Source organism: Oncorhynchus gorbuscha, linkage group LG11 (assembly GCF_021184085.1).
Source record: "Oncorhynchus gorbuscha isolate QuinsamMale2020 ecotype Even-year linkage group LG11, OgorEven_v1.0, whole genome shotgun sequence".
Taxonomy (NCBI): Eukaryota; Metazoa; Chordata; class Actinopteri; order Salmoniformes; family Salmonidae; genus Oncorhynchus; species Oncorhynchus gorbuscha.
The window spans coordinates 76,935,808-76,959,690 of NC_060183.1; the positions used below are offsets into that span (position 1 = coordinate 76,935,808).

The window sequence follows — 23,883 nt, forward strand, 5'->3', positions numbered from 1 at the left end:
GGTCAGCATACGTGGAAACTCCTTCAAGACTGTTGGAAAAGCATTCCAGGTGAAGCTGGTTAAGAGAATGCCAAGATTGTGCAATGCTGTCATCAAGGCAAAGAGTGACTACTTAGAAGAATCTAAAAAATGTAATAAAAATCAAATATAACACTTTTTTGGTTACTACCTGATTCCATATGTGTTATTTCATAGTAACTTTTGACTGGTACTGTATATACACATACGTTCAAAACGTTTGTGAAACAGCACAGTTAAAAATATATGGCAAAAAAATGTATCAAACTGGATGGTCTTCAGAGATAGAGTGCGTTGATGGTAGCTGAAAGATGAGATTTAAAACAAACAAAATATAACACATTTTAAATATACTGTGTCAGTAAAATGTATATAGTATATATATAAACTCGAAGTAGAAGCCTAAGTGCTGTTGTCTATAAGTTCACTACAATTTGGGGATGGGAGGTAGGGTTAGGGGAAAATAATAAAGGAAAATATAGGTTAAAAAATATATGTATGTATATATACAATGTATGTATGTATGTATGTATGTATGTATGTATGTATGTATGTATGTATGTATGTATGTATGTATGTATGTATGTATGTATGTATGTATGTATGTATGTATGTATGTATGTATGTATGTATGTATGTATGTTTACCCCAAAAATATATGGGGGATTGGAAATGATGCAGACAATAACCCCCCCTCCCACTGCAGGCTGTTTTGGCGCCCATTGCTGACCCCCTGGAGATTTCTATTCACACATTGGCAGACATATGTGCTGCAGACACCAGCCACTAGAGGGAGGTACAGCACTGGTGTGTGATTGTGGAATTCCCTAAACTGCGCAACAGAATGTCACACACGCTGAGTCTGTGTCCCAAAAATCTCTCCCTTCCTCCTGAAGTGTGCACTCGTTCATTACTCTCCATTAATATTTTGGATTGGTGGAGTCATGTGCTAGTGGGAGTTAGTTTCCACCATATTTCTTATACCAGTAATTTTCTTTCAAATCAGTGAAGGGGGGTGAGCAAGTGCACACTATGGGACAAAGGGAGATAATTAGGACGCACTCTGAACCTCTAATGTTGTCTGCTTTTTGGATGACTGCCCACTTTTCTGTTCAAGGGTTCTTATGATGCCTGGAAGTCTATTTCAGCTCCTGGATCACAAGGCCTTTATCTCTTCCATAAGTTCGCAACAGTGGGTAAATCCTCTCTCCCTTAGTGAAGACCATGTCAGTGATGGTGTAAACGTGACTCCTGGACACGCCGTTGTAGAAGGAGACCCACCTCTCCTCAATATCCACACACACATCCAACAATTTGAGGTTAGAGGGCCAGGGGAGGTTGGTCTTGAAGACACACAGGGTGGAACTACAAGAAGGTTTACTTAGACACCAGTAACCTTCATTCGGAGAGAAAGAGAACCATCCTTTCCTTTCAGCAGACTCCCTGGTCACTCCTACAGCCCAACTTGCCTCCACCCCAATATTCACCTCCACGTGCCAGAAGTGTCGTCCAGAGCGGAAGCCCTCCTTTCCCAGGATACAGGCCCACCCATCAAATCTCTGTGGATTATTAGGAACCTTCCTTTTTTTTCCTACTGTCACTCTCCTCCCATTATCAGACAGGATCAACTCACAGTGAGCTGTATCAGGGTCCAGAGTCACATCAGCTGTGGAGAGGAACAACAATTACCACGATCACAAATGTCACTATAGATTAGAAAGGAAAAATCTGATTTGAGATACAACATGATGGTTTACTAGATTTTGGAACAGGTGCATGTTATACTGAAGTATGAATAATATAATACTCAAAATAACCGTACCTGCCAGTGGGATGACTGTTTCTTTGCTAGGTTCACTCATGTCTCCCTCTCTATAGATGGCACATACTCTGACTCTGCAAGAGGTGTGTGTGGGTGTTAGGGAGTACACACACTCGTCCCTGTCTGTTAGCAGTATGACCCACTCGTCCTGTCCCTCCTCTCTGTACTCCAGTCTGTAGTGGAGCACAGGCCGTCCCTTTGCAGCCTCCACTGGTCTTCTCCAGGTCAGAGTGACCGAGTTTCTGTCTGCTGACTGGACTACCGGACGCCCAGGCTCAGACCCTGACCCAGTCTCTGCCACAGTGATGTCACTGAACTCACTAGTCACTCCTGCCATGTCCTCTGCTCTGTGTCTGATCTGGTACTGTGTATCTCTCTCCAGGCCTGATATCACAAAGGCTTTCCCATTTTCTCCGGTCGTCATGCTTCTCCAGTTCTTCTCCTCATGGAGAAAGAACAGGTCAGGTCTGACAGGTCTGTACTCCACTCTGAACCTGTCAGTGTGTCCAGTCTTTGACGGGGATAAGAGGAGGGTCACACTACTCTGCTCTGTGTCTACTACCTTAACGGTCTCAGGCTTTGACACAGCTTCATAGTCAGAGTCCACTAACCTGCCTCCCTGGTAGAGACGGATGGAGGCTCCAGGAGTGGAATCATTTGGAATGGAGGTTGCAACGATCTTGAGTTTCTTGGTGACCTTAACGAAATCAAGAAAAGCTCTAGCTGCCGTTGTTACTCTCTCCTTGTTCTCCTCAGACTTGAACCAGGGTTGAGTGTGCTGGTAGCGGTGGCCAGGCCTGGTCTGTGAGTATGTCTGTAGGGAGTCAAGATGCTGCTTCAGGGATGAGAGATACAGGTCTGTTTCACCCAGAGAGGTGAGAGTGAAACACACCACAGTGTCTGTCTTTGAATTACTAATGACTTTTTGCAGCTGGTCTGTAGACACCATCTTAGATCTGATTTTAGAGTCAAGAGATTCAAGGAACTTCAGCTCAGCCTGTTTGTCATCCAGCCACTGTCCTGTTGCTTCCATTCTGAACGGGGACAGGTCATGACCTTTCATCTCCTCTTCAACAGCTTTCTCCTCCTGCACTCCTGACCTCACAGACACCAAAATTCTACCCATGAGTTTCTGCAGTTGAGCTAGGTACTGTTGAATGAGATCTATAAAATTGATCAATTTATCTTTCAGGTCCTGAACTTTACTGACCCACTCATGCTTTACCATCTCCTCACACCTTGTGCCTGTGTATCTGTAGTGTTCCATCTCTCTCTCTACCCTGGACTGCAGGTCTTCACTGATCTCCCTCACACAGGTTGCTGCAGGGTACAGGTTCTTCAGAGGGCAGAGCCAAACTCTCAAAGGAACAGCCTTCTCTCCACTGAGACCCAGCAGCTTAGGGAAGGACTCACTGAGATCAGTTATCTCTCTATCACCTCTATTTGTCTCAAGATCTCCATAGTAGGTACAGGTGAGACCAGAAGATGTAGCTAGTTGAGACGCTCCGTCCTCTGCTGTGAGAAATTGGATCATTTTCTTCAGTTTATTGATAACTTTGCTCATGGTCCATGTTCTGCTGGTCTTACAAACGATGAAGGCCTGAGTTCCATATGTCACAGCCATGACCATGTGTGTGGATGTTTGCTGCTGAATCACTTCAGGACACCTCACCTTCTCTAACAGGAAGAAAGTCAACTGATCCAGTCGGGTGGTTCTTTTGTAGTGCAGAGTCACATAGTCCCCTTTGTGCAGGAGAGGATGGTTTAGATACTCTGCAGCTCCTCCCACATCCACCAGTCCAGACAGGAAACTGGTTCTGATTGGCTGATCCAGTCCCAAAGCTCTGAACCTCTCCTGCAGAGAGTCTGTCTCTATTACCTTGGTCTCAGTGAATGGGAACGGCAGGGATATTTTCCTTTTTATCTTATTGTCTGAGTCACACAAGAAGTCTGAAGGGAGTGAAAATGTCATGTACAGTATTATAATTTAATATAATTCCATATTCTCCAAGACATTTATATTATTCTCATCCATTCCACTATCCCTATAAACACATAATAATTCTGAACATAATCGGTGCAGATATCACTTAAATGTAGAGTTACCTGGAGTGAAGGACTCAGAGCAACAGTTATACAGCATTCCAGGGTGAATGGGCCGACCCAGAGCTGGCACCTCCACCCAGCCTGAGAGACCACATGGGAGAGAACAGTAAGATATGAGACAATAGTCCACACAAGGAGACATGCTGATAATACTATCTTATTTACTTCAGAAATATATAACTGTCATTCTGATAGGATCATAGTCACACTGACTAGAGTTGATTGCGGGAGACACCGAGATTTACTGGGATTTGCCGCCTAAAACCACTCCCTTTTCCTGGGAAAAATAACTGTGAGAAACCTGTAAAATTATAATAAATTATTTCTATGAACAGCATGGAATGGAACTGTTAAATATATGCCATGTCTAACTCTAGCTTCTCTATGGCCTCTGCATGATGAATCTTCAACGCTCAGGGTGGGGACAGACAACCGATCTCAGCATCTTTCTCTCTCTATCAAATCCATTCAAATTGAATCCAAAATAGATAATCCTGTTGTAGATTGATATATATCTCTATACATTGCATTTGGAAAGTATTAAGACCCCTTGAATATTTCCAAATGTTGTTACGTTACAGCCATATTCTAAAATGGACTAAATCCCTTTTTTCTCTCATCAATCTACACACAATACCCCATAATGACAAAGTGAAAACAGGTTTTTAGACATTTTTGCAAACTTATTTACATAAGTATTCAGACCCATTTACATTTACATTTAAGTCATTTAGCAGACGCTCTTATCCAGAGCGACTTACCCTTTACTATAAGAATCGAAATTGAGATCAGGTGCATCGTGTTTCCATTGATCATCCTTTAGATGTTTCTACAACTTGATTGGAGTACACCTGCGGTAAATTCAATTGATTGGACATGATTTGGAGAGGCACACACCTGTCTATATAAGGTCCCATAGTTGACAGTGGATGTCTGAACAAAAACCAAGCCATGAGGTCGAAGGAATTGTCTGTAGAGCTCCGAGACAGTATTGTGTCAAGGCACAGATCTGGGGAAGGGTACCAAAACATGTCTGCAGCATTGAACGTCCTCAAGAATACAGTGGCCTCAATCATTCTTAAATTGAATTATGGAGGCCAAGACTCTTCCTAGAGCTGGCCTCCCAGCCAAACTGAGCAATATGGGGAGAAAGGCCTTTTGGTCAGGGAGGTGACCAAGAACCCGATGGTCACTCTGACAGAGCTCCAGAGTTCCTCTGTGGAGATGGGAGAACCTTCCAGAAGGACAACCATCTCTGCAGCACTCCACCAATCAAGCCTTTATGGTAGAGTGGCCAGGCAGAAGCCACTTCTTAGTAAAAGGGACATGACAGACAGCTTGAAGTTTGCCAAAAGGCACCTAAAGGACTCTCAGACCATGAGATACAAGATTCTCTGATCTGGTGAAACAAAGATTGAACTCTTTGGCCTGAATGCCAAGCATCATGTCTGGAGGAAACTTGGCACCATCCCTATGGTGAACCATGGTGGTGGCAGTATCATGCTGTGGGGATGTTTTCAGCAGCAGGAACTGGGACACTTGTCAGGATCGAGGGAAAGATGAACGGAGCAAAGTTCAGAGAGATCCTTGATTAAAACCTACTCCAGAGAACTCAGGACCTCAGACTGGGGCAAAGGTTTACCTTCCAACAGGACAATGACCCTAAGCACACAGCCAAGACAATGCAGGAGTGGCTTCGGGACAAGTCTCTGAATGTCCTTGAGTAGCCCAGCCAGAGCCTGGACTTGATTGAACATTTCTGGGGAGGTCTGAAAATAACTGTGCAGCGACGCTCCCCATCCAACTTGACAGAGTTTGAAATTATCTGCAGAGAAGAATGGGAGAAACTCCCCAAATACAGGTATGTCAAGCTTGCAGCGTCATACCCAAGAAGACGCGAGGCTGTAATCGCTACCAAAGGTGTTTCAACAAAGTACTGAGTAAGGGTCTGAATTCTTATGTAAATGTGATATTTTTCTTTTAAAGAAATTTGCAAAGATGTCTAAACCTGTTTTTGCTTTGTCATTATGGGTTATTGTGTGTAGATTAAGGGGGGAAACTATTTAATCAATTTTAGAATAAGGCTGTAATGTAACAAAATGTGGAAAAAGTCAAGGGGTCTGAATACTTTCCTGATTGCACTGTAGATGTCATATATGTTATATTTCATTAATTAATGATGGGTTATAATAACCCATCATATTGAGCAGGGGTATTGAGCAGGGATATTGAGCAGCTGCTCAATACCCAGACACCTGTGCTCTGCTGGCCTCTCTCCTTAAAAAACGCTCCTTAGCTCTTGGAGTCCCATGCAGGAAAAGCAAGACTAGAATAGGCTGCTGGACATTTTTTTAAACATTTCTTATACCAAAAGACTATTCAAAGAGGGACACAAGCTCTTGTTTGCTGAATGTTAAATACAGCAGCCAATAGAACTCACGGGTAGTTTGAAAGAAGAGCAAATGCGGTAGGTTATAGCAGTTATTTATTCAGATCCATATAACCATACAATCTTCGTGAAGAGAAGTGAAAGCCTTCTGCATCTAATTCTTATATTATTCAAGAATGATTAAGATAAGGACAACGAAATGTATTAAATGTAACTGTTGAAGACGATTAATTAATGAAGCAACAACAGAGAGAGAAAGAGGTAGGCCATTAACATTTGGGGAAATACACTAAATGGCCATAAGGATGTGGACACCCATTCAAATGAGTGGATTCACCTATTTCAGCCACACCCATTGCTGCCAGGTGTATAAAATCGTGCACACAGCCATGCAATCTCTGTAGATGAACATTGGCAGTAGAATGGCCCGTACTGAAGAGCTCAGTGACTTTCAACATGGCACTGTCATAGGATGTCACCTTTCCAACAAGTCAGTTCATCAAAGTTATGCGCTGCTAGTGCTGCCTGGTCAACTGTAAGTGCTGTTATTGTGAAGTGGAAACATCTAGGAGCAGCAAAGGCTCAGCGTGAAGTGGTAGGCCTCACAAGCTCACAGAACAGGACAGCCATGTGCTGAAATCGCCTGTCCTCGGTTGCAACAAGTTCCAAACAGCCTCTGGAAACAATGTCGGCACAATAAGTGTTTGTCGGGAGCTTCATGAAATGGGTTTCCATGGTCGAGTATATGCTTTACAATGCTTTTGAATCACACTTTCGGTTTTGGCGTGAAATACCGGGTTACCCGGGAGAAAAGTGATTTATTCTCGGAATGAAACATTTGTAAAATACCGGTAAAATATTCAACCCTAACACTGACCAGCTGTAATATTCTCCAGGTTTCCTCTCTGAGTCTCAGCTGCTTTTTGCTGAAGGTCTGAGCGGAGTTTGTTGATGGTCTTATACAGGTCAGCAGTTCTGATGTCCATCCGTTGTTTCTCAATTGCCTCTTGTTTTAATACTGAATTCTCCTTCCTCAGCTCAGAGATGATTTTCTTCAGCTCAGAATCTTCTTCCCCCATCTTCATCTTTTTAGAGACGCTCCCCTCCACCTCATTCTCATTATTTCTCTCCTGAAGAGTAAACAGGACACACACACAGTAAGTCTCATTATATCAACAATAGTTGGGTCGTTCCACGAATAGAGAACGTTTTTCCTGCCTTTGATGTTTTAAGTAGAGATTGTGCACAAATAACGAATTGTAAAAGCCTGTTATATTAAATTAAGTGCATATAAAATAATGAAGACTGCATGGAAAATTCAATAAATCAGATTTTTATGAATAAAGACTTGCGAAAGTGCAAAGAAATCTGCGTTTTGTTTTTCTGACTTCTAGGAAGATTCTTACCCAATGAAATCACAACATTTCTCAATTTCTCATTGTAAAGTTATTTTGTTGCTTTGAAGTAATTTCTGGTTATTATTATTATTTATTCAATGTGTTTAGTGATACATTTATGTCTCTCTTTCATTTTAAGGTCAACCCTGTTATGTGAACGACATTCTCGTTTTAATATAGTGAAACTTTTTAAATATTTTTTTCAAAAGCAACATAGAACACATATATGTCAAATCATAATGTAAAAGCATGTGAGATATTTCCACTCATTTTGTCCATTTTCTGGTGTTTTGGGGTGGAAAATTGAGTTATAGGTTTGTGTTGTAGGTTTCATGATATTTGTATCTAAATCAAAGTAGATCATTTTAAGATTGTTCTATACATCAGTTGGGGTCTATATAAGCTTAAAATGAGGTCCTAAACCTGGCATGAAAGTGCATCCTTGTAGCTGTGTGGGCTAATATTGTCAAAATGTTTGCCTTGGTGTAAGTTGAGCCAACGGCAAGTTGTGTGTTTTCTTCCCAGGCGTAATGCAAGGCATTATCGCTGGAATATGAGGTAACAACAGGGCCTATGTTAAAAGTGTAAGTAACAAGAGAATTTCCCAGGACATAAACATATCTGATATTGGCAGAAAGCTTAAATTCTTGTTAATCGAACTGCACTGTCCAATTTACAGTAGCTATTACAGTGAAATAATACCATGCTATTGCTTGAGGAGAGTGCACAGTGTTAAACTGGAAAAGTTATTAATAAACAAATTAGGCACATGTGGGCAGTATTGATACAAATCATTTTACTGAAACGCAATGGTTCATTGGATCAGTCTAAAACTTTGCACATATATTGGCCAAAATCTAAATTGCAGCTGGGCTGGAATAACTACATTTTGTCCTTCCTCTTGCATTTCAAAGATGATGGTACAAAACAAATACAAAAGAACGGTTGTTTTTTTCTTTATTATCTTATCTTTCTGTATTATCTTTTACCATATCTATTATGTTATATTCTCCTACATTCCTTTCACATTTCCACAACCTTTAAAGTGTTTCCATTGAAATAGTAACAATAATATGCCTATCCTTGCTTCAGGGCCTGAGTTACAGGCAGTTAGATTTGGGTATGTAATTTTAGGTGGAAATTGAAAAAAAGAGTTGGATTCTTAAGAGGTTAACTTCTTATGTCCAGCGGCTTACCCCAAGAGACCACTTTTTTGGACAAGCTATGTTTTTAAAACCATAATGTTTACATTAATTCTGATTATTTCCAGGGGTCCACAACATCCTAAAATATTTGTTGATATCTTTGTTAGAAAGAATACTATATGACGGAGTTGTCACGTTCTGACCTTTATTTCTGTTGTTTTTGTCATTATTTTGTATGGTCAGGGCGTGAGTTGGGGTGGGCAGTCTATGTTTGTTTTTCTATGATTTTGGGATTTCTATGTTTCGGCAGAGTATGGTTCTCAATCAGAGGCAGGTGTCATTAGTTGTCTCTGATTGAGAATCATACTTAGGTAGCCTGGGTTTCACTGTTTGTTTGTGGGTGATTGTCTATGTTGATTGCTTGTGTCATCACAGTTCTCATTTAGCTTCACGTTTATTGTTTTGTATAGTGTTTCAGTGTTCAGTGTTTTCTTTATTAAATTTCATCATGAACACATACCACGCCGCATTTTGGTCCTCCGATCCTTCTCGCCTCTCCTCTTCAGATGAAGAGGAGGACGCCTGTGACAGGAGTAATGCTGATGCCACATTCACGTGCTATCGGAGCTCCTAGTTCCCAGTGGGAAAGTTCACTTTAACAACCCTCCATGTCGGAATTACAAGTGGGAAAATGTTGTTATCCGAGTTGTGACTTTACACCACCGACCTTTCCCCTTTTCAACCAAAAGATGATGACAAATCAGATTTTGACCATTACAACCATGTCAATATTTTGATGTAGCTAGTCTGACCATATTGTCAATGTTAAGCAAGCTAGCTAACTTTATTATTAGAATTGTTAGCTAGCTTATCAAGCAAGCTAGAATTGTATTGGTTAAAGAATTGTTATGACTTCAACATAATTTGAACACTATCATGTCGTACTTTCCACTTCCCAGTTTCCTATTTTCCACGAGCATGTGAAGCCAGTATGAAGGTAAAAAATGACTAAACTTGCACCTCTCCGTTACCCCTCTCCCTCTCCCTTACCCCTGGTCCTCTCCCTTACCCCTGGCCCTCTCCCTTACCCCTCTCCCTCTCCCTTACCCCTCTCGCTTATCCCTGGCCCTCTCCCTTACCCCTCTCCCTCTCCCTTACCACTGGCCCTCTCCCTTACCCCTCTCCCTTATCCCTGTTCCTCTCCCCTACCCCTGGCCATCTCCCTTACCCTCTCCTTTACCCCTGGCTCTCTCCCTTACCCCTGGCCCTCTCCCTTACCCCTGGCCCTCTCCCTTACCCCTGGCCCTCTCCCTTACCCCTGGCCCTCTCCCATAACCCTGGCCCTCTCCCTTACCCCTGGCCGATTTAAGATGAAAACATCAACCCTGTTATGGTCAAATATGTTACTTTATTTGCCACTTACTATAGTCATTTTATTTATTTCACCTCTTGTGATGGGAAAACATGATTATTGAAGTTATTCATGTGCCTTTATGACCGACTGCTAAAATGTAAAAACATTTAAATGACCAAATTACACTACCCAAAAAGTACTCGATTGGTGGAACAACCCAGATAAGTGCTTGTAGTCATGTCTAGTATTATATTTCTAATGACAGTACCTCTTTGATTCTCTCTTTCTTTCCAGTGTTACCATGGTGGTCTTTGTGTCCACCGTATCCAATGACATCGGCCAGGGTGTGTCTCTGCAGAGCTGGGATGGTGTAGTGCTGCCTGACGTGAGGCTCACAGTAGGAGACAGTGCAGGTCAAACAGGACTTAACCGCCCTCAGCTTCTGGCCAGAGCATATATCACATGCCACATCCATGGGCCCAGCGTAGCCCAGAGCAGGGAGGGCAGGACTGAAGCCTGCCTGCTGGAGCTCGTGGAGCACCTTGACCAAGGCTGTGTTAGTGTAGAGCTCAGGCTTGGCTCTGAATCTCTTATTGCACTGGGGGCACACATAGTTTCCTGCATGGCCGGGCTGGGCCCAGTGTGTGCTGATACACTGCCTGCAGTAACTGTGTCCACAGGGAATGGAGACCGGGTTTGTCAACACATCTGAACACAAAGGGCATCTGAAATGACGCACAGTCAGCAAACTGGCAGAGAGAGAGAGAGAGAGAGAGAGAGAGAGAGAGAGAGAGAGAGAGAGAGAGAGAGAGAGAGAGAGAGAGAGAGAGAGAGAGAGAGAGAGAGAGAGAGAGAGAGAGAGAGAGAGAGAGAGAGAGAGAGAGAGAGAGAGAGAGAGAGAGAGAGAAAAAAAAAGATACAGGGGGAGAGAGAGAGAGAGAGAGAGAGAGTTAACTGTGTATTGCCTTCCTTCAAAACGGTCAACCTGGTCGCACCAATTAACATTATATTATATTTTTTTAGATTCTTCCGTGTCACATGGTGTTATACGATCCTCCATGTCACATGATATGATACATTCCTCTATGGCTGCGCTTCAAACATGTAAAAGACACCCTCACTTTATGCCCTTCGGGAAACTCACGCGGCCATCTTTGCCGTCGGTCCAAAGAATTAGCCAAGCAAAGGAAGTTGGCAACGTAACAGCCCTCGTTTGTGATCGAGTGTGCTGTCCTGAAACGCCCCATAATTCAATTTGCGATGATTGTACATCCGCTAAGAAAAGTCATCCGAAACATAAAACCAACATCAATATGGAGAAGTCAACATACAAATGTAAGTAAAAACAGTCAGAAATTGTGCTCCTGATGCACATGACGGCACAAACACGTATCGTAAAAGTAATGATGTTTTTGTTTGGTTAGCTTTTGGAAACGTTAGCTAGCTCATATAACTTTCCCTAACATCACACTTATACGTTGTAATTTTCCATTTGACCTGATATCGTTTGGATGGCTAGTATTCGATGTCTGCGGATGCTTTGTCTTCCAGCCTAGATATGAAAAGCAATCATAATTGACTGTAGCGCATATAAACACACACAACAGCTATTGGTTTTTCCATGATAACTGAAAACACAACTGTAGGATGAACAAGTGACAAATTTCCGGGCAAGGGTGGTCCATTTAAAATGAATGAATTCTTCCCTCGCTCCTTGCTCTGCAACTCATCATATGTTATGATACGTCATCAGAAGTATCCACTTCATTTAATCCACTTAATTTGAGGACTGAGAGGACTGTGTGTTCGGAATGCAGCCCATGTCACATGATATATGTTCCTCCATGATGCGGATTCATATGATAGAGCTGATTATATTATTTTGGTGTGAACAGACCATTTGTGCTCAAAAAACGTATACTATCCTATATCTAGTTGGTGCGACCGGGCTGAAACTATGTAATGTTGCAGTCTGGCCTTTTTCAAACCTCTCACCTGAGATCCGGGTGCATGGTTTCTCCTCTGAAGTGAATGGGTTCAAACATTGACCTGTTACTCTTCATAGACAGGCAGCTGAGACCAGGTGACTCAACTCTCTCCTCCTCGACACTACAATTCAGACAATATTGTTATCACATATCACAAGGTTTTGTTTTAAGCAACTAATTTTTGATTCAGAGATGTTTTATAATCCGTAGTGTAACATTAATTTATGGGATTGTAAAGGTTTATGGGTTGGTTGTAATTCTGGACTATAATCAGTGGTAAAACTGAACTTTGCTCAGGGTTTGGCCTCAGTTTGGTACATGATTGATGGATTTGATTAATTGATACATTTTATTATTGCATCTTCAGCATTTAAAAAATAAAAAATATACCTTTATTTAACTCGGCAAGTCAGTTAAGAACACATTCTTATTTACAATGACGGCCTCCCGGGGACCAGTGGGTTAACTGCCTTGTTCAGGGGCAGAACGTCAGATTTTTACCTTGTCAACTCGGGGATTCGATCCAGCAACATTTTGGTTTCTGGCTCTAAACACTAGGCTACCTGCCAGAGGATGCCCCTCCCACATGGGCTTATAAGACACTGTGTTTGCTGTAGCTAAATAAAATAATTATGTCTATATGTGCACACTTACACACACACATACATATATATATATATATTCAGTTGAAGTCTGAAGTTTACATACACTTTAGCCAAATACATTTAAACTCAGTTTTTCACAATTCCTGACATTTAATCCTAGTAAAAATTCCCTGTTTTACGTAACTAAGGATCACCACTTTATTTTAATAATGTGAAATGTCAGAATAATAGTAAAGAGAATGATTTATTTCAGCTTTTATTTCTTTCATCACATGCCCAGTGGGTCAGAAGTTTACATACACTCAATTAGTATTTGGTAATATTGCCTTTAAATTGTTTAATTTGGGTCAAATGTTTCAGGTAGCCTTCCACAAGCTTCCCACAATAAGTTGGGTGAATTTTGGCCCATTCCTCCTGAGAGCTGGTGTAACTGAGTCAGGTTTGTAAGACCTCCTTTCTCACACACACCTTTTCTGTTCTGCCCACAAATTTTCTATAGGATTGAGGTCAGGGTTTTGTGATGGCTACTCCAATACCTTGACTTTGTTGTCCTTCAGTCATTTTGCCACAACTTTGGAAGTATGCTTGGGGCCATTGTCCATTTGGAAGAGCCATTTGCGACCAAGCTTTAACTTCCTGACTAATGTCTTGAGATGTTGCATCAATATATCCACATAACTTTCCTACCTCATTATGCCATCTATTTTGTGAAGTGCATCAGTCCCTCCTGCAGCAAAGCATCCCCACAACATGACGCTGCCACCCCCGTGCTTCACGGCTGGGATGGTGTTCTTCGGCATGCAAGCATCCCCCTTTTTCCTCCAAACATAACAATGATCATTATGGCCAAATAGTTATATTTTTGTTTCATCAGACCAGAGGACATTTCTTTGTCCCCATGTGCAGTTGCAAACCATAGTCTGGCTTTTTTATGGCAGTTTTGGAGCAGTGTCTTTTTCCTTGCTGAGTGGCCTTTCAGGTTATGTCGATATAGGACTCTTTTTACTGTAGATATAGATACTTTTGTACCTGTTTCCTCCAGCATCTTCACAAGGTCCTTTGCTGTTGTTCTGGGATTTATTTGCACTTTTCGCACCAAAGTACGTTCATCTCTAGGAGACAGAACGCATCTCCTTCCTGAGCGGTATGACGGCTGCGTGTTCCCATGGTGTTTATACTTGCATACTATTGTTTGTACAGATGAACGTGGTACCTTCGGGCATTTGGAAATTGCTCCCAAGGATGAACCAGACTAGAGGTATTGGCTGATTTCTTCTGATTTTCCCAGGATGTCAAGCAAAGAGGCACTGAGTTTGAAGGTAGGCCTTGAAATGCATCCACAGATACACCTCCCATTGACTCAAATTATGTCAATTAGCCTATCAGAAGCTTCTAAAGCCATGCCATCATTTTCTTGAATTTTCCAAGCTGTTTAAAGGCACATTCAATTTAGTGTATGTAAACTTCTGACCCACTGGAATTGTGATACAGTGAATTATAAGTTAAATAATCTGTCTGTAAAAAATTGTTTGAAAAATGACTTGTGTCGTGCACAAAGTAAATGTCCTAACCGACTTCCCAGAACTATAGTTTGTGAACAAGACATTTGTGGAGTGTTTGAAAATGAGTTTCAATGACTCCCAAACTAAGTGTATGTAAACTTCTAACTTCAACTGGATAGATATATAAACATACGTTCATACGGCAGTGAAAAACTATTGAGAAAACAACCTTTCAAGTATTCAACTTATCTTGTTGCATCTTCCAAGCTTTGGAAATAAAATTTGCAACCAGGAATATTTATTTCCTAAATAGCCATTTACGTTTTTCTTCATCTTTACTCCAGAAGAGTTCATGTTTTCTATGCAACATTTGGTCGAACAGTATAGCTCTTAAATCATCATATAAAGTACAGTAAACTAAGAGGTGCAGTTTATTCTCTACCCCCCTTAAACCACAGACAGTACATTGTCACTCTCCCTCATCTAAGGCATTTGACCTACCTACTTCAATTGCCAGAGGCACTATCCTGGTTCTCAACTGGGCACACAAGGACTTTTGGTTTCTGGTTAGGTGATAGGTGAGATAAGGTTCTGGATCATAGCTGTTTTTGATCTGGTTGTAAGTTTAGAGTTTTGGTTTTAGCCATTTTTCAGTTGAACATTTGTCTTTGTAGCTAAGGGTTAACTTGTGTTTGATCAGGTTGATATTGCATCTTAACTTGTTTCTAAATATGTGTTGTAGATCAGCTTTCTTGAATATGTAATTGACTTCCTTTCTCCAGTGGTAGTTGTGTGTTTTATCTCAGTTTAAAAACGTTTCTGTTATTCTGTCCTCTGATATATTGATAAGACGGTTCCATAAGCTAATCATTTAACCCTCTGCCTTTTTTCACAGGTCTCATCCCATGTCTCCTTGAATAGCAAGGATTGGGGCAAACTTATACACTTCCCAGAAAACATTGTATGGCTCTCTTTTTTTTGTAGTGTTAGCTGTTTTAAATTCTTTAAAACCCCAGATTCCAGCAGCATAGTTCAGTGTAGGACACATACAGTATTGTACATTTACCATGTAGGATAGTTAGGACGTTGTGTTTCTTTACGCTGCTTTTGTAGCGTCAAAAATATAGTCTCTTAAAATCAATCGCTTAAAACATCCTCTAATAAAATCAAAACAGAGGAAGTCTTGTTATTGCTCTATTATGGACAGCCCCTCTCTCTGACTCACCTCCTACTCACGACTTCAGGGTCTCCCTCAAGCTCCATATCGTCTAATGTCTCTTTAAGACTATGTTGCTCAGAGAGATCTCGCAATCAGGAAAGCTACCTAGACAACACAAACATAATACATTAATGCTCTATGTGCAACAACGCAATAACAATTTCAACCTCAAAAACCAATTTACTCATACTCACTTAACTCAGTTCTTCAGCACCCTTAGTCCCCCTGATCTTCCTATGTTAATGGCGTATTAAACTTTTCAATGGGCGGAGTCGGCTGACAGATACTGTTGACAGACAGTGGCTTCATATTCAACTTTGGCCTTTGAATGTCCCAAGGATCCCACATAGCACTAACCTTAAGTGAATCTAACTTTAACAACTATACCAAAAACATGAAGGGACTTGGGGAGTCATTTTTTTCTGAACACTAAAGCCAGTCGGTCTTTCCAAAGTCTAATAACAACTCTGAAATGTAAATCTTCAGTATGTTACAACTGACCTACAGATTCCTCCCTTCAGAAGATATTTCATTAGGAAAGCAGCAAAATATTTCTTGACACTACAATTTTAGACACAATCACATATCACACAAGGTTTTGCATAAAGCATCTAATGTTTGACTCAGAGATGTTTTATAATCAGTAGTTTAATATTAAGTTCTGGGATAGTAAAAAGTTTACGGGTTGGTTGTAATCGTGGCTTATAATCAGTGGTAAAACTGAACTAAGCTCAGGGTTTGGCCTAGTTGTAAATGTACCGTGTAGGCTAATTAGGTTGTTCCGTTCCTTTAAGCTACTTTCGTAGTGTCCAAAATCCACCACTTTTTATATCAATAGCTCAGAACATGTAGGGACTTGGGGAGTCATTTTTGTCTAGAAACACTCAGTCTGTCCTAAGTCTAATAACAACTTTGAAATGAACTTCTTCAGTACATAAAAACACTGCTTTGTATTTGTATTTATTACAGATCACTATTAGTGGCTGCCAAGGTAGCAGCTACTCTTCCTGGGGTCCAGCAACATTAAGGCAGTACTCCATGTTCAATAATGGCCTTTTCTTCCCTTTATATATAGTATGTATAAACTGGAAGTAGAAGTGCTGCTGTCGATAAGTTCACTTCAATTAGGGGATGGGTGTTAGGGTTAGGGGAAAATAATAAAGGAAAATATATATTTTTTAGAAGAAAAAAATATATTTAAAAAAAGAATATATATATATACAGTACCAGTCAAATGTTTGGACACTTACTCATTCAAGGGTTTTCTTTATTTTGACTATTTTCTACATTGTAGAATAACAGTGAAGACATCAAAACTATGAAATATAACATATGGAATCATGTAGTAACTAAAAAGTGTTAAACAAATCAAAATCTATATTTTATATTTGAGATTCTTCAAAGTAGCCACCTTTTGCCTTGATGACAGCTTTGTACACTCTTGTAAATAAACTCTTGTAAATAAACAGGAATTTCCTTCTCAGCCACATCCTACAGTCTCACGACTAACTTTTGGGACATACTACTATTTAGCCATTTAAAAAAAAATAGCTATGGAGGTTTTATACATTTCAAATCCTTTGGAAGACTATTCCAAAGAATGGCAGCTGAGTATAAAAAGTTTATTTCCCCATAGCATTTTTAAATCTAAAACAAACAACGTTTGTTCACTCCTTCTAGTGGAATAGTTTAGGTTATCCAGTACCAAGTTAAAGTAGTACATAGGTACCCGGGGACCATACCTTGAGACCATGGGGTGGCAGGTAGCCTAGTGGTTAGAGCGTTGGACTAGTAACCGAAAGGTTGCAAGATTGAATCCCAGAACTGACAAGGTAAAAATCTGTCGTTCTACCCCTGAACAAAGCAGTTAATCCATTGTTCCTAGGCTGTCATTGAAAATAAGAATTTGTTCTTAACTGACTTGCCTAGTAAAATAAAGGAAAAAAATACTCTTAACAATCTTATTCACAAGACACAATTTATTCTGAGACTCTCCTCCCCTTTGAGGCATCTAAGGCTTTCAAAGTGGGAATGGTCAAGATGTGGAAGTGCTGGAATTGTAAGAATAATCCTGAGTAATCTTATCTTGGGGGCACTGTACCAGGAAGAGCACAAATAGTCAAAGTGGCACTGAACAAGAGCCCTTGCCAATGACCCCATTGCACTTATCCAGAAACCTAATTTTATGGTTCACTTTGGAGAGAACTTTTTGTGCCATCCTCTCCCTTGTCAGATGGGTATCTAGCACACGTCCAAGATAATTAACAGTCTTATGCAGTCTTCTGCTAAGTCAGCTACTACCACCTTAAAGTCAGGGGATTTCATTCATTTCACTTTAGACCCAAACAAGATGGACTCTGTTTTTCCAAGCAAAGTGACAGCTTATTGTCATATAGCCATTTACTGACATTCAGAAGTTCAGCACTGAGGACTTTTACTGTCAAACGCTCCCTAAAACATTTCAGCGAGCAGGCCTTTCTAATCGACCTGGCCAGGGTATCCTGGAAGGATATTGACCTCATTCCGTCAGTAGAGGATGCCTGGTTATTCTTTAAAAGTTCCTTCCTTTTTATTTTTATTTTTTTATTTCACCTTTATTTAACCAGGTAGGCTAGTTGAGAACAAGTTCTCATTTGCAACTGCGACCTGGCCAAGATAAAGCATAGCAGTGTGAACAGACAACACAGAGTTACACATGGAATAAACAATTAACAAGTCAATAACACAGTAGAAAAAAATGGGCAGTCTATATACAATGTGTGCAAAAGGCATGAGGAGGTAGGCGAATAATACAATTTTGCAGATTAACACTGGAGTGATAAATGATCAGATGGTCATGTACAGGTAGAGATATTGGTGTGCAAAAGAGCAGAAAAATAAATAAATAAAAACAGTATAAAAACAGTATGGGAATGAGGTAGGTGAAAATGGGTGGGCTATTTTCCTATAGACTATGTACAGCTGCAGCGATCGGTTAGCTGCTCGGATAGCTGATGTTTGAAGTTGGTGAGGGAGATAAAAGTCTCCAACTTCAGCGATTTTTGCAATTCGTTCCAGTCACAGGCAGCAGAGTACTGGAACGAAAGGCGGCCAAATGATGTGTTGGCTTTAGGGATGATCAGTGAGATACACCTGCTGGAGCGCGTGCTACGGATGGGTGTTGCCATCGTGACCAGTGAACTGAGATAAGGCGGAGCTTTACCTAGCATGGACTTGTAGATGACCTGGAGCCAGTGGGTCTGGCGACGAGTATGTAGTGAGGGCCAGCCGACTAGAGCATACAAGTCGCAGTGGTGGGTGGTATAAGGTGCTTTAGTGACAAAACGGATGGCACTGTGATAGACTGCATCCAGTTTGCTGAGTAGAGTGTTGGAAGCCATTTTGTAGATGACATCGCCGAAGTCGAGGATCGGTAGGATAGTCAGTTTTACTAGGGTAAGCTTGGCAGCGTGAGTGAAGGAGGCTTTGTTGCGGAATAGAAAGCCGACTCTTGATTTGATTTTCGATTGGAGATGTTTGATGTGGGTCTGGAAGGAGAGTTTGCAGTCTAGCCAGACACCTAGGTACTTATAGATGTCCACATATTCAAGGTCGGAACCATCCAGGGTGGTGATGCTAGTCGGGCATGCGGGTGCAGGCAGCGATCGGTTGAAAGCATGCATTTGGTTTTACTCGCGTTTAAGAGCAGTTGGAGGCCACGGAAGGAGTGCTGTATGGCATTGAAGCTCGTTTGGAGGTTAGATAGCACAGTGTCCAATGACGGGCCGAAAGTATATAGAATGGTGTCGTCTGCGTAGAGGTGGATCAGGGAATCGCCCGCAGCAAGAGCAACATCATTGATATACACAGAGAAAAGAGTCGGCCCGAGAATTGAACCCTGTGGCACCCCCATAGAGACTGCCAGAGGACTGGACAGCATGCCCTCCGATTTGACACACTGAACTCTGTCTGCAAAGTAATTGGTGAACCAGGCAAGGCAGTCATCCGAAAAACCGAGGCTGTTGAGTCTGCCGATAAGAATATGGTGATTGACAGAGTCGAAAGCCTTGGCGAGGTCGATGAAGACGGCTGCACAGTACTGTCTTTTATCGATGGCGGTTATGATATCGTTTAGTACCTTGAGTGTGGCTGAGGTGCACCCGTGACCGGCTCGGAAACCAGATTGCACAGCGGAGAAGGTACGGTGGGATTCGAGATGGTCAGTGACCTGTTTGTTGACTTGGCTTTCGAAGACCTTAGATAGGCAGGGCAGGATGGATATAGGTCTGTAACAGTTTGGGTCCAGGGTGTCTCCCCCTTTGAAGAGGGGGATGACTGCGGCAGCTTTCCAATCCTTGGGGATCTCAGACGATATGAAAGAGAGGTTGAACAGGCTGGTAATAGGGGTTGCGACAATGGCGGCAGATAGTTTCAGAAATAACCATGCTCCATTCAAAAAAATGTAGAACCAGTAACAGATATAGCCCTTGCTTCACTCCAGACCTGACTGCCCTTGACCAGCACAAAAACATCCTGTGGTGTACTGCATTAGTATCGAATAGCCCCCGCAATATGCAACTTTTCAGGGAAGTTAGGAACCAATATACACAGTCAGTTAGGAAAGCAAATGCTAGCTTTTTCAAACAGAAATGTGCATCCTGTACCACAAACTCTAAAAAGTTCTGGGACACTGTAAAGTCTATGGAGAATAAGAGCACCTCCTCCCAGCTGCCCACTGCACTGAGGCTAGAAAACACTGTTAACAGCGATAAATCTGTGATAATTGAGAATTTCAATAAGCATTTTTCTACGGCTGGCCGTGCTCTCCACCTGGCTACCCCTACCCCGGTCAACAGCCCTGTACCCCCCACTGCAACTTGCCCAAGCCTCCTCCATTTATCCTTCACCCAAATCCAGATAGCTGATGTTCTGAAAGAGCTGCAAAATCTGGACACCTACAAATCAGCGCAGCTCGACAATCTGGAACCTCTTTCTAAAAGTATCTGCTGAAATTGTTGCAACCCCTATTACTGGCCTGTTCAAACTCTTTTGTATCGTCTGAGATCCCCAAAGATTGGAAATCTGCCGAGGTCATCCCCCTCTTCAAAGGAGGAGACACTCTAGACCCAAACTGCTACAGACCTATATCTATCCTACCTTGCCTTTTTAAGGTCTTCGAAAGCCAAGTTAACAGACAGATCACCGACCATTTCGAATCTCTCCATACCTTCTCCACTATGCAATCTGGTTTCTGAGCTAGTCATGGGTGCACATCAGCCACGCTCAATGTCCTAAACGATATCATAACCGCCATTGATAAGAGACAATACTGTGCAGCTGTATTCATCGACCTGGCCAAGGCTTTTGACTCTGACAATCAACACATTCTTATTGGCAGACTCAACAGCCTTGGTTTCTCAAATGATTGCCTCGCCTGGTTCACCAACTACTTCTCAGACAGAGTTCAGTGTGTCAAATTGGAGGGCCTGTTGTCCGGACCTCTGGCAGTCTCTATGGGGGTGCCACAGGGTTCAATTCTCGGGCCGACTCTTTTCTCTGTATACATCAACGATGTCGCTCTTGATGCTGGTGATTCTCTGATCCACCTCTACGCAGACGTCACCATTCTGTATACTTCTGCCCACACCTGCCCGCCTTGTCCAGCATCACTACTTTGGGTGGTTCTGACTTAGAATATGTGGGCAACTACAAATACCTAGATGTCTAGTTAGACTGTAAACTCTCCTCCTAGACTCACACTAAGCATCTCCAATCCAGAATTAAATCTAGAATCGGCTTCCTATTTCGCAACAAAGCCTCCTTCAATCATGCCGATCCTTGACTTCGGCGATATCATTTACAAAATAGCCTCCAACACTCAACTCAGCAAATTGGACGTAGTCTATCACAGTGCCATCCGTTTTGTCACCAAAGCCCCATATACTATCCACCACTGCAAACTGTATGCTCTCGTTGGCTGGCCCTCGCTTCATATTCGTTGCCAAACCCACTGGCTCCAGGTCATTTATAATTCTTTGCTAGGTAAAACCCTGCCTTATCTCAGCTCACTGGTCACCATAGCAGCACCCACCCGTAGCACGCGCTCCAGCAGGTATATTTCACTGGTCACCCCCAAAGCCAATTCCTCCTTCGGCCGCCTTTCCTTCCAGTTCTCTGCTGCCAATGACTGGAACAAACTACAAAAATCACAGAAGCTGGAGACTCATATCTCCCTCCCTAGCTTTTAAGCACCAGCTGTCAGAGCGGCTCACAGATCACTGCACCTGTACATAGCCCATCCGCAAATAGCCCATCCAACTACCTCATCCCGTTATTTATTTTGCTCCTTTGCACCCCAGCATCTCTACTTACACATCTTCTGCACATTTATCACTCCAGTGTTTAATTGCTATATTGTAATTATTTCGCCACTATGGCCTATTTATTGCCTTACCTCCCTTATCCTACCTCATTTGCACACACTGTATATAGACTTTTTCTATTGTATTATTGACTGTATGTTTGTTTATTCCATGTGTAACTGTGTTGTTTGTGTCGCACTGCTTTGCTTTATCTTGGCCAGGTCGCAGTTGTAAATGAAAACTTGTTCTCAACTAGCCTACCTGGTTAAATAAAGGTGAAATAAAAACATTTAAAAAATAAACCACATGTTTTGTCTTGGTGGGAAGCCAACAGTGCAGAATCATCTGCATAGATGATAAACGGTTGACGGGAAATTGACAGTAGGCCATAACCGATAGCTTAGCCTGCCTAGCACGCCCGAATTTGTGCTTTGCAGAGGGGTTATTAAGTTAAAGGTATTGTAGTGATTTCAGTCATATAAATAAATGTTTTTTCTATGGTTTACAGTCACCAAAGATTAAATTGCATTATATTGCAGATTTTTGCATTGAAATGTAAAAGGATAGATACAATTAAAACATTGACACATAATAACAGTAGATCCTACATCGAATTACAATTGAATCCTCCTCGGGTCATCCCACTTTATTCAGTATAATCAAAAACATTTGATTATAGTTCTTTACGCCTCAACTGAAAGTGTAGACATATATAACAAGAGCGCCATCTTGTGTACAAACAACATGACAAGGTTTTTATCTTCAAATCAAATCTAATTTTATTTGTCACACGCGCCGACGACAACAGGTTTAGTAGACCTTACCGTAAAATTCTTAAAAGCCCTTAACCAACGATGCTGTTTCAAGAAATAGAGTTAAAAATAAATATTTAGTAAATAAACCAAATTTAAAATTATAACATTAAAAAAATCTTATGTACAGCCCTGAAGGTTTCTCAACCACGTCGCTCTGGGTGGGAAACCAACAGTGCAGAATCATCTGCATAGATGATAGACGGGAAATTGACAGGTTTAGCCTGTCTGTCTTCAACACTGGTCACGTAGACTCGACGTAACATAGTAAATGTCAATCCGGAACTCACAAATTAGTATGATATGTTACATTTGGTATGGTTACATAAAATAGGTTACTTATTATGCAAACGTCTATCAAACCCCAAAATTGCGTGTTCGAATCTCATTGTAGACAACTTTAGCTAATTAGCAACTATGCAACTACTCTTTTTGCTACTTTGCAACTACGTAGCATGTTAGCTAACCCTTCACATAACCCTAACCTTAACCATTTTAGCTAACCCTGCTCCAACCCTACATTTACCCTTTAATCTTACACCTAACCTTAATCTAACCCCTAGAGCTAGCTATTGTTAGCATTTTGTTGTTAGCCACAACAAATTGGAATTCGTAACATATACGACATAGTGTCTCGGATTGACATACAGAATCATTTGAAATGCTCTGAGACCACGTTGCAACACATGACACTCAATATAGTCTAGACAGCAATGAGCTCCATTATAATAATAACCACTAACGTGCAAACTAGTTATTCCACAGCAACCGCTGTTCCAGGTACAATATCACAGGGTACTCTTCGGTAGTTTGAATATGAGGTCCAAAATATGTGACACTGACAACGTAACTATTTCTAGTTCAGATAACATTGCATCTACTGTAGCCGACAACATTACCGCTGCTCCCAGGAAACAATAGGCCTATTCGCTTCAGTTACCTGTCTTCTATTACTGCAAGCATCATACTCAAAATGAAGCACTCAAACATTCACATTTATTTAGGTATTTATGGTTGAAATGCCCCTATCTTGCCAATGTCTTTCTGTTTTGTTGTTTGTCTATCTTTTTGTCTGTCTGTCTTTTTGTCTGTCTGTCCATCTGCTCTCCACCTATTTTATAAACAAGTTGTTGATAAAATATATAGTTCCATAAATAATTGTTCTGATCAGCACATAACGCACAT

General features: G+C 41.4%; 1 protein-coding gene across 2 annotated transcripts; it reads right to left on the reverse strand.

Moving 5' to 3' along the window:
• Nucleotides 1–721: 721 nt before the first annotated feature.
• Nucleotides 722–15,855, reverse strand: LOC123989488. Of its 2 annotated transcripts, none has more exons than XM_046290538.1 (8): nt 15,740–15,855; nt 15,552–15,650; nt 12,227–12,340; nt 10,500–10,980; nt 7,213–7,465; nt 3,947–4,027; nt 1,841–3,790; nt 722–1,684 (listed from the first exon to the last, which is right to left on the reverse strand). In XM_046290538.1, exons 2-8 carry the CDS (start codon nt 15,587–15,589, stop codon nt 1,158–1,160), a joined length of 3,444 nt encoding a protein of 1,147 aa, XP_046146494.1. In that variant the 5' UTR covers nt 15,590–15,650; nt 15,740–15,855; the 3' UTR covers nt 722–1,157. The 2 variants fall into 2 exon arrangements, with proteins under 2 accessions (XP_046146494.1, XP_046146495.1); XM_046290539.1 differs by having other exon boundaries at nt 15,745–15,766.
• Between the last annotated feature and the right edge of the window lie 8,028 nt (nt 15,856–23,883).

Bases quoted from the DNA above. Each gene is read 5' to 3' on its own strand.
- LOC123989488 (XM_046290538.1), bottom strand. From the start codon at position 15,589: ATGGAGCTTGAGGGAGACCCTGAAGTCGTGAGTAGGAG. The intron at 12,341-15,551 runs GTGAGTCAGAGA...TCTGAATTGTAG, and splicing joins CCTGAAGTCGTGAGTAGGAG to TGTCGAGGAGGAGAGAGTTG. The intron at 1,685-1,840 runs GTACGGTTATTT...TCCTCTCCACAG, and splicing joins AACAGTCATCCCACTGGCAG to CTGATGTGACTCTGGACCCT.